Below are 11,497 nucleotides of genomic sequence, written 5' to 3'. Positions count from 1 at the left end.
CACACATCCATAAAAGCATGGGAGAGGTGGGAAGGAAGAATGAAGACCAAAAAAAGATGCTAGTTTTGCCCATGTGTGCTTTGTCAGACTAAGGCTGCAACGAAGACCATACACATTTCGATTTGGCTTGACCATGGCGGCTGTGACAGAGCATCTGATGCCATCTGGTAGTAATCTGGTACTACCGGCAATGAGCTTGAAATGCCTAGACAGTGCAGCAGAAAGTTTTGTTAGAACTCCTCACACCGGTATAGTAATGTGCTTACTGTTGCAATACGTGAACACATCTTGAGGTATTTTGAATACAACAGGTTTCTTACGACATGTTCCTTGGAGGTTTTCAGTGGACTGGTCTCTATAAATATGTATGGGAACAGAAAGCACTTTGGCAAATTCAAAATTTCATAGAATCAATACTTGACTCTACGTTTTTAAGAGTGAAGACAAAAAAAAAGATGCTGGTTTTTCCCGTGTGTGCTTTGTTGATGTAAGGATGCAACGAAGACCAAACACATTTCGATTTGGCTGTGACCATGGTGGCTGTGACAGAGCATCTGATGCCATCTGGTAGTACCGACAATGAGCTTAAAATGCTGAGACAGTGCACGAGAAAGTTCTCTTAAAACTCCACAAACCGGCATGTATATGTGCTTACTGTTGCAATATGTGAACACATTTTGAGGTATGTTGAATGCAACAGGTTTCTCATGACATGTTGCTTAGAGGGTTTGAGTGGATTAGTCTCCAAGTATCTAGGGGAACAGAAAGCACTTTAACAAATTCAAAATTTCATACAATCAACACTTGTCTGTACATTGTTCAGGATGTCAGGGATGTCACCACACGTGCAGTCTTCGTCTGCACGTGTGGTGAAAAACTACAGCATACTTGTTGCTGAAGAACTGGGACACCTGTACATACTTGTAACATCTCCCCCATCTTCCTGTAGGGGAACCATTCCTAAATGTCGAGACAGGGGGCCGATGGATCATGCCTTTTCTAGATGAGGCTTTCCTGCATTCTTTACTTCTTGCCAACTGTAGTGTTTGTTTCAAGCATATCTTTATTTATGCCGTCAAACTTTTCAGGAAGATTCACAAGAAAATTGGGCAATTTAAGAAACAGAAGTATCAAACTATAGCAGTAACAAAAGTATATACTTTATAGAAATCATGTTAGAGAGAAAATAACCTTTTAATAACAATAGTAATAACACAAGCCTTGTAAACGTGTTGGGGCTAAATTTTTGATGGATACACTGCCTTTGTTCACAAAGAAGTCCTGTTAAAAATTCATCTGCACATTTTCTCATCACAAGCATAATTACAAGAAGCCTTTTTTCTGTTACAATAACCTGCAATAAAGGTAAGTTGATGGGCTGAATGCTAACGATTACAAAAGCAACAATTCAAGAAGCTTTCACATTGCACTACCAACTAGCTTAAGATTTAGTCCCCTCCCCCCCAACTGCAATCTTAAAAAAAAAAAACTGTTACAAAACACATAGCTGTAGTGGAACACCAAATTCTGGCACCGACACATGTATGCAACATTTTCATGTGCATATGTGATGCTTGTTAGAGTTCTCCATGTACTTGTATACAGTAATTCTTGCCAACCTTAAAGAGGAGTATCTCATGAGGCCAGTATTCCATCTCAGCTTTAGAACAGGCCTTGCCATGCATTTTGTGCTAGCTGTGTGCATCTCATGTGCTGTTTTACACACACAAATGTTTTGACTGCTCATGTGCTATAGTGCCATCCATGCCTTTCTTGCTTTAAGCACCTTTAACAAATACCAGTACTGGAATGCGAAATGTGGTGAGGACAGTTCAGGGGTCTTGAGTTGTGATGGTTACTTTCTTGGCAATAATGTAAAAACATTAAATCATGGGGTTTCATGTCCCAAATTCACTCTCTTGCTATGGGATGCCATGGCAAGGGGCTCCAGATCAACTTTAGCAACCTGGGTTTATTTAAATGTGCACCCAAAGCATCATTTCACCCCCACCAAAATGCAGTCACTGAAGCTAGAAATAGAACCTTGTCATCAGTAGCAAACACATTATGGCCACTAAGCTGGTGCTGTGGTTGGCAATTACATACAGCGAGCTTCAAAGTAGGCAGTTTTCTAGGCCCTATTCAACTTGAGCTCTTACCTTAGCTGCTTGAATGAACAATGCAGAAATGACAGTGCCTGCACCTACAGGTAGGTGCATTAGGTTAAAACCTGAATTGGAACACTTTTGAGAAAGAAAATATATATAGCCTCATGCATTAAACAACACTAAACAAATGCAGAGCAAGCACAAATGAAGCAACTGAGCTGCAAAACTGTCCAGCACACATGTAGCCCTGCATACTTTCAGAACATACAGCATTGAAAAACACTGTGTAAACTGCTGCATTGTTTGGAGCAATGCAGGCATTTAGCAGGCTCACTGCCTGCAAAATACATGCACTATTCCATTAAGAATACATGTTCATTGTCAGTACATTTATTGGAATAGCACTTGTAGAGTAAATTTACATGACCATGCCAAGAGGTTAATACAAACACAGGACAGAAGGCGTTGAGTGATGTGTATGGCGGTGCTTAATCGTCACTGAGGAGGTCTTCTTGAAGTTTATAATCTAAATTTTCATCAAGTGCCAAGTTCTCAATGTCGTGCTCCAGCTCTTGTTCAAGTTGGTCTAAGTCCACATATTCCTCATTCTGGACACTTGGCTCCTCCTCCTTAGCAGAAGCGCTTCCCTGTGGTAGCTTTCCAGGACACACTGTAGGCTGCAATGGACAAGCCTCTCCAGCAGCATGTGCAGCGTACATAAAGGTACCAGCCAGTTCAGCTGCTTTCATCTCTTCCACAGGATTGCGGTCTTGATGAGGCACTATATTTGGAAACTCAGTTGCAGGCTTTCTCCCTGCAAGGTGCTGCTGCTTCAGGAACTCCTCAGCCTTGATGGAATCTTGAAGCCCTGGGAAAAGGTTCTCATAGTCCTCAGGATCTGCCAGAGCCTGAGCAGACTTCTCACTGACCTTGGCAAGCTCCTCTTTCCATAACTTCACAGCACGTGATGTCTGGCTAGGCACATAACATTTTGCAAAGAAGGCAGCCTCTGGATACCGCTTTGTGGCTAGGAGTACCTCAAACGCTTTTTCTGCATCACCCAATAAGAACTTAGCAAGAAATGCAACATTGTTCTTGCCAACTGCCTCAGCACTGGTCGCTAGCTTCGAAATCATGTCTGCATTGCTTGCAGACGTGGCTAAGAGAAGCAGACCAGCAAAATCCATGGCATTGTGCAGGCATTCTTGGGCAAGAGCAAAGTCACCATGTGCAAGGGCCAGTTCAGCAAGCTGCTTCCACTTTTGCTCACTTTGAGCCTCTACTGCTAGCTGGTGCGCAGTCTTAGTATCACCAAGCTGCAAGCACAGCTCAAATCTGTGCTCTGGGTCAGTGGAGACTGCCAGTGCCTGCGCCTTGAAGCCTTGTTTCTCCAGAAAATGGGCTACCCGAGTCCTTTGTTCCTTTGGAATTGTGGGAAGGACTTTGTCAGCAGTTTCAAAATCTCGACGCATGACTGCTGTTTGGTACTCAAGGACAGACAACAACAGAGAGTAGGAGACTACATTGAGCTCCTTGTCTCCCAAGAAAAGGCGACTTTCTTTTGAGATGTAACCAAGCACATACATTGTGCGGTCTAGGTGAGCTATAGTGACTATCTCCCCACCTACATAATAGTTCAGCCGGTTTACACTGTTTGTGTAGATGAAGCAGTCACCTACCCACAGGCCTGTCTTCACAGATTCTTGTACTTCACCAAGCACATCAAAGGCTTCTTCAATGCCATCTTCTGTTACACCCTCTTTTGCTTCATGAGCCTTGGCAACAGCATCCTGGTCATACTTTAAGATGTAGAAGGAATCTTCAGTGGCAATACTCACAAGTTCACCATTCTCAGACCAGTACACATGCTTTGGCTGAATGTCAATGCGACGAACAAGTTCCAATGACTCCCAGTCATAGAATGCAAGGCCACTTACTGATCTGACACCCAACATAAAGCCACCGAAAATGCCCTCTGCACCAAACTCTGGCTTGAAGGCCTTGCGTTCCTTGAAGTTCTTGAATATTTTGACAGTGGACCCATTCTCTCTCACAGCATATTCAGAAGAGTCTAGCGCCCAGACAAACTCCTGTGCCGAGCCAAAACTCTTGTTGCGCAGTGCCATAGCTGTGTAGATGATGTATTCACCATCACCGCATACAACAACAAAACGTCCATTTGGGTTGTGCGAGATGGTCTGTGGGTAAATCTCACAGCTGCCCATGTCCTTGACTTGCAAGGGTAGTCGTTCTCCATCCTTGATCTCTGTGTCTGTCATGGCCTTAAGATTAGCCTGCTGAATCTCAGAGTGTTTAGCCCAAATTATTTTGCCAGAATTGTCCATGGACATGGCCGGCTCTTCCCGTCCCAGCTTGATAATGATGCTTCCTTCGTCGTAACCCAGTGCCATGTTATTCGAGCCTTGAAGAGAGCAGATTGTCCAGACTCGTTCTAACCCGTAGTTGAGTGTGCTCTCGAGCCGGTAGGTGTTGGCATGCCAAATGCGCACTGTGCCATCTTCAGAGCCGGACATGATGATGGGAAGTTCAGGGTGAAAGCAAACAGCAGTGATGTTCTGTGCATGGCCCTCCAGGGTCTGAACGCATGTCTTGTTCTGGTAGTCCCAGATCTTGACAAGGCGGTCGTCGGCTCCAGAGATGAGGTACGGCTTGTCGCCTCCGTGGTAGTAGTCAACGCAGTTGACCCCTTTTTCGTGCCCCTCTAGGGTGAAGTTCGGCGTCACAGAACCGAGCTGCCACACTTTGACTGTTCGGTCCAATGATGCGCTAGCAAAGGTGTTGTTATCCTTCGGGTTGATGACAATTTGCATGACGTAATGGGTGTGACCTTCGAACACCTGCGTGCATGCCCATTGCTTTTCCCAGTTCCAAAGCTTAATTAGCATGTCGTCACTGGACGTCAGTATGAACGGCTGGGTTGGGTGGACGACGATGGAGCGGATGTAGTCGGAATGAGCCTCGAACATGTGCACCCGTTCCAATGTGTTGTAGTTGAACACTCGGACTTGCATATCATCAGAACCAGTGATGACCCAATTCTTTCGAGGAACAAACTTCGCAGCTCTAACTGGTAGGTCACAGACTTCAAATGTCTTGACAAGCTGCTGGCTTTCACAGTTCCAGACATGAACATTACCGTTGTAGAGGCTTGCCAGCATCCATGGCTCGGTTGGGTGCAGGTCGACGCATTTGACGCGATCAGACCTAGCCAAAAGCTTTCTCTTGACGTCTAACTTTAGAGGCATCTTCGACGCGGCTTTAGACAAACAACATAGAAACGTCAAAAACCATACGTCTACTCCCTTCGGTGTTACGTGGCAAGACGGCGTCCACACCGCAAGCTGTTTCGGCGGCTGCCTGATGTGGCTTAGACTTTACCAACACCATCTTTTCTTAAACAATGTTTGTTTCAATAGATGACGCTGCCAGTATAGTAAAGAGCACGCTTTTATAATTTGTTTTTAAAATCTCGAAGTACAAACGTAATTATTTAACAGATGAGCTTGTTTTATAAACTAATGTTTCCTAGTTTTTAATGCCTACCAGTAAGCCAAAACCGGAAACGAAACTTAGACAACGCTACTTACCAAGCCAAGTAGTTGGTCACAGTTTATGGGGGCACGTTAGGACCAAGTCAACTTTCCTTCGGCCCATGTGATGAAAAAGCAAAGTAGCGGCAGGGCGACTCCCTTGACAGCAATAAATGTGCAATGTCCATGGGGACGTGGCGTCACAGCAGTAGACCACTGGCCACTACTAAAGCGTGGAGCCCGCAGCTGTAGTTTCTAATCGCAACACGCCCAAAGCCAGTTAGTTTTACATGGCAAAAGCCAACATTACATCTTTCTGCTTTACATATGACACAGACTTTTCGGTCACTGATGTGCTAATACGCATTGCCATTTGAGTCAGCGTAAAAACATTCTTCTTGATCTCTTCCTTTCCTGTTAAGTGTTTCAATTTGTGCTAAACATGCATGCTGCCCATGTATTCTGTCGTCCATATATCTATCTCATAGGATGTTTTATTATTTAACGTGTGATTCCCTCTCCTAACGGTATTTCGTGCATATCCTGTATTGCAAGACTCCCTTATTATATATTTGGTTATCTGCTAATCACGTCGTCGATCGGTTGTCTGCTAATGTCTTCTGCATACATACACTAATTATGGCAATCTAATTGTTCTACACCCTAAATACCCCGCAACCCAGCTCACGGTGCATGTCGACGTTAAATGCGATTAGTATCGAAGCAACGTAGAGACACACTGTAATGCAAATGCCGAAATCCAGTATAGTAACTCTATGCCGAAATCCTCTCTCGCACTTGGGTGGATGGATGTTATGAGCGTCCCCTTTCAAACGGGGCGGTCGGTTGCGCCACCAAGCCCTTGCTATTATACTGCCTAAAGTCCTATACCTAGGTTAAAAAAAGAAAACAAAAACCACCATGAACTCCCACGACCAAATTTTCTGACCCCCTATTGCGAACTTTACTTTTGTGCGTCTCCGTTTTTTGTCGTTTCCCTACTTTTCTTCCACCAATCTTCCAATCGCCTCTTACTAATCTCTATTGCGGACTGTTTATATTTCCCATAGAGTTTCTCACTACATTACCTAGAGGGAAATCTGGCGCTGCTGCGCTGTGGTATGCATGGGAATGCCGGTATATTGGGACTTCGGATTGGCGTCGTTCTCGTAGAGACAGGACACCTTGAAGACGCGCTTGGCAAATATCGTTCCGTCTGTCACAATGATTCACTTTCTACTAAAACAGCACGTGAAAAGCTGTTTATGCGAAAACATGTTTTGTTTAACTATGAGAACTTGTTATTGTGTGTACGACTACATGTTACGTAAAAAGTATCAGCGTGCCGCTAAAGTTGGAAGACAGACGACAAGGTTCGCGCTCGCTTTGAAACAGTTGGCCGTCTGTTCTTGCTTTTCTTCGCTTGGTCATGCATTGTGGGTGAGTAAAGATGTAATATGTGTGAATGGAAGCCTTTTATGAAGATTTTACTTTGAGAGCGCGTTATTTGCGTAGCCATAGCCACGTTTTAGACGAAGCCTTTTACAACACCAGCCAGCACGAGCCTCGCAGACACATATACCGTCATTCCCATGACGGCACGATGCCCCCTTAAGAAATTCCTTCAAGATTATCGTTGTGTGGCAAGATACGACTTAAAGGGCGTAAACTTTTCTTAGAGCGTTGTGTGGCAGGTATACACCCCAAAGGGTGTAAACATCTTATACTGCACTCTCGGACAAATGTACACCCTTTGAGGTGTATACCTGACACACACACACTCTTAAAACGGTTGCACCCTTTGGGGTGTATATTTGTCCCACAACAATAAGCGTCGTCTGCCTTGCTTGCGTTTCCTTTCTTGAAAACTCGGCGCTCGCTACTTTCCTGTCGAGAATGCTGCGTCACACTAATAACGTGCATGCCGTTCATGACTGGGAAGTACCGGGCTCGCAGCGTTAAAGAAAAGAAACGCGGGCAAGACGACGATTATTGTTGTGGGACAAGATAAGCCCCAAAGGGTGTAAATTTTTCTAAGAGTGCAACACACACTACACTCTTAAAAAGGTTGCACCCTTTGGGGTGTATATTTGTCTCACAACAATAATCGTCATCTGCCTTGCTTGCGTTTCCTTTCTTGAAAACGCCGCGCCCGCTATTTTCTTGTCGGCAATGCTATGTCATACTGATAACGCGCAATGCCGTTCGTTACTGGGAAGTACCGAGCTCGCAGCGTGTTACGAACGGCCTGAAAGGTACCGACCTACAAAATTTTCCCAGCCAGCCGCAGCTGCAAGGGTGGCGAGCTTCCCAGAAGCGACCACGGAAGCCTTCCCCACCTGCCGCGGCGACTCGTTTTGTAGGGACGACGGAGTGCCGCATCAACACCCCCTCGGCGCCGGTATGACTAAAACTCGGTCGGCGCACCAAGTATTGTTCGTGGATTCGCCTCGGCCGCCACGGGTTGTTTGAAGCGGTGGAAATTCCGGGGAGCTCCTGGAAGATATATTGCGGTGCAGTCTCACATAGCTTAAAGGTCATGGACAGACGCGGCGGCCATTCTCTGCGGAGTCAACACTGGGATGAAAGAGGCGTCTGCTCGGGTCAAGCACCGTGTCTGCGAGAATCCACTCAACTCGGCGTGGTCAGTGAAACCTGTGCGGGAGTGTGTGTGTGAACCCCCCACCCCACCCCACACCTCCCTCAAAGGCGGGTCACACGGCTATGATGACTTTGAACGCTCCGAATTGGTAGCAGGTTGAACGGCCGTCTATCCCTCACCTAAGAATCTAGGGAGGACAGAGTGTTTATAAGCAGCTGTTGTGTGGATGCATTCCTCTTTCAGTCATGTTAGACTGACGAACTGTAACGTTCTCATATAGATACTTCCTGTAAATAAATCCCATATTCCTCATTCTCGACGAGAACAAGTCTCTCCCTTCAATAACGTCCTCAGCATGGATAAGTTGGACGACGACATGGGCCAGCTACCTTCTATTTCATGCCCGACCCCAACCATCACAACTGGCTGACAGCGGTGAGACTGGCTTTGCGACGTGGTGCTGTGTCTGCGTCGAGTGCTTAATTGGCCCCTCCTTTGACTCTCTAGGCTTCATTTTGTGGTTGTTCTGTTTAGAACAGTAGGGAAGCTATATTGTTGATTGTTAGCTAGGTTGTGTTTTCCTAGGTAGGTTTAGCGAGCAGGACCCAGGCAGTAAAGCAGCAATCATGGAGTTAAGGACACTGCTGAGAGACGAATTGTTGATTGTTGGTGAGGAACTGGGCCTCTCGAGGTACAATGGTAAAATGGGAATTATTGAAGCTGATTTCCGAAAAATCCAGTGAGGAGGACATTGAATTTGGGCTAGAACTTCTTAGGAAATGAGAGAAACGGGACAGAGAGAGAGAAGAACGAGACAGAGAGGAACGCGAGTTGAGAAAAATTCAACTTGAGCTTGAAAGAAAACGGTTGGATTTGTCTCAAGGAAGGATCGACATTTGGGCGAGTTGGTACTGGTTGAACATATTGAATTCAGGGGCAGCGCAATATGGACGAAGACAGAAGGCAGGAACACACAGGACAGCGCTGTCCTAGCTGTGTTCCTGCCTTCTGTCTTCGTCATATTGCGCTGCCCCTGAATTCAAGATGTTCAACCAGTACCAACTCGCCCAAATGTCGATCCTTCTACAGTATATTTCTATTACTCTTTTATTCGTCAAAACAATTCAGCACTGTCCTGTGCAGTGGCGTAGCTAGGTCGTCTGGCACCCGGGGCCCTTAGCTCTTCTGTCACCCCCACCCCCCGGGTGTAGTCGAGGAAGGAGAGGATATCGACAATTTTCGGGTGTCTTCAGACGTATATGACACCCCCCCCCCCCCCCTTACTGGCCCCGTGCACCCGGGGCCCACGGCCCCCCGGCCCGCCCTGTTGCTACGCCACTGCCTCCGGTACTCGGAGGCCTCGGCGACCCGAACGCACGGACCGTCCTCGTTCCAGCCTAGCTTCCGTTGCACCGTGGGTGCCTTGGAGATCTTGCGCCGCCCGCTTTATAATCTCAGGTGGTCTCCGGATGCCTCCCATTGAATTTCAGCAACGGAGACCCTCGGCTGAACATATGGTCGAACCGGTTGCCCCAGGAAGGTACCGTTCGGGTTTAGCTCCCAAGACGGCGGAAAAAATGATAAGTTTTAGACGTTACACATCCGAATTCAGAGGACGAAACCGCGTCTTAAAAAAAAAAAAAAAAAAGAAGAAGCACAAAGGGCCTACAATGGAGTTTGGGTTGCTGGGTGCGCATAGGCACTTGTGTACACTATTTCATACTCTCTGAAAGGGAGTTTTAGGTTTTGCACACCCAAAGCAAGGTGTGGCGCTTTGAATGCGCAAAAGTCCCTTCTGGTACCCAAAGCAGCAAAGTCTAAAATTCACTAATATTGGTTCGACTCGGTTTCGGTTCCGCTGAAATAACACTTCAGGTCGTTTTTGGTTCAGTTCCGGTTTCATTTAACATCCTGCTTTACACAGCCCCACATTCATGGTCAATCTTCTAAAAAATCTTCTAGAGTGGGTTAATTGTTCCAGTCCACTCAATATAAATCAAAAGCTTCTGAAGCTCGAATGTACAACTCCACCTGTCGGTTGCATATCTGCAGGTTTCGAATTTCACTGAAAAAACATTAGGCCTAGCACAGTCACTGAATGCAGTTTTGTGTATGTACAAGTCACTACTGGGTGGTTGTAAGCAATTTTAGTGGTGTCACACGTCTTGGTTTTAGTTTGCATTAGCCATCACGGCTTGAAACTATTTTTTTTTCATCGCGAGAATATGGCAAAGGAGAGAAGCTGGTGTCAATAGCAGCTTAGTAGACATTTGTTGCGAGAAAAAAAATTTTGAGCCAGTACATAATTTTTACAGGCCATAGTGTTGAGTAGCACCATTATTAGAATGAATATCTCAGAAAATGAAAATTCCAACAGTTTTCACAATGTGTACTATAGGGCCAGCAGTGTTTCTAGAGCTAAATACAAGACTGGCAACAAAGAAACCTCAGAGGAAGAGCAAGAAGAAATTTTTTCTGCTCACGTCAAGCTCCTAAAGCCTACAGAAAGTAAGAATTCACATAAAAGGAAGTACTCCGAAGGATTCAGCTTAGATATTCAAGAGATCATTTGATAAATGACGCATGACCTCACATTTCTAGGAAATTTGTACTAACCCAAGCTACGAGAAATACACTCGATTTATTACAACGAAGTTTCCTTGAATGGTTGCAATATTTTTCTAGGTCTTCCCCAACTGCAGCATATTTCTGCATTGTTGCATGGTTACAAAATATACCTGTAACTGTATGGCGTATCATATATGATATGCAACAATTACCACTCATGAAATCACACCAATGCAATTTCCTTGGAAAATTGATTTGTTTAGTAATTTCTGGCATAAACAAAGATTTGTCGTTCTCCCCAGAAAAAAATTTCTGCAGCAAGGGACTAAAAGAAAAAAGAAAGTTTGCCAATATTAGTAGCAGTACCAGAACATGACTCATTTCAGCACTTATATAATGTTTCTTACAAGAACATATGTTCAACTGGCACTACTCAATGCTTGCTCAGGCTTTAAGTAAGTTTTTGTATTTAGGTGACTGTCACCGAAGTACGCACTGTCACGAAAGAAGGATAGCCACCTATTGGCTGGAAATAACATGATAGCCTTTAACTGTATTACGCACCTTTGGTAAACACATTGTGTTCTTAATTTTTACATATGGAAGTAAGGCCAGAAGGGAAAAATGTGAGGTTGTCAAGCAGAAAAAGCAATTTCACAACACAAAGG

The 11,497-nt window shown here is 45.1% G+C and overlaps 1 protein-coding gene across 1 annotated transcript; it reads right to left on the bottom strand.

Moving 5' to 3' along the window:
* Window positions 1–1,045: 1,045 nt before the first annotated feature.
* beta'COP (coatomer subunit beta') lies at window positions 1,046–5,501 on the bottom strand. Its single transcript, XM_075673500.1, has one exon. It carries the CDS (start codon window positions 5,372–5,374, stop codon window positions 2,597–2,599), a length of 2,778 nt encoding a protein of 925 aa, XP_075529615.1. The 5' UTR covers window positions 5,375–5,501; the 3' UTR covers window positions 1,046–2,596.
* Window positions 5,502–11,497: the final 5,996 nt, after the last annotated feature.

Source organism: Dermacentor variabilis, chromosome 1 (genome assembly GCF_050947875.1).
Source record: "Dermacentor variabilis isolate Ectoservices chromosome 1, ASM5094787v1, whole genome shotgun sequence".
NCBI classification, from domain to species: Eukaryota; Metazoa; Arthropoda; class Arachnida; order Ixodida; family Ixodidae; genus Dermacentor; species Dermacentor variabilis.
The sequence above is the reverse complement of the archived record's forward strand: the minus strand, read 5'-3'. Positions and strand labels throughout refer to the sequence as shown.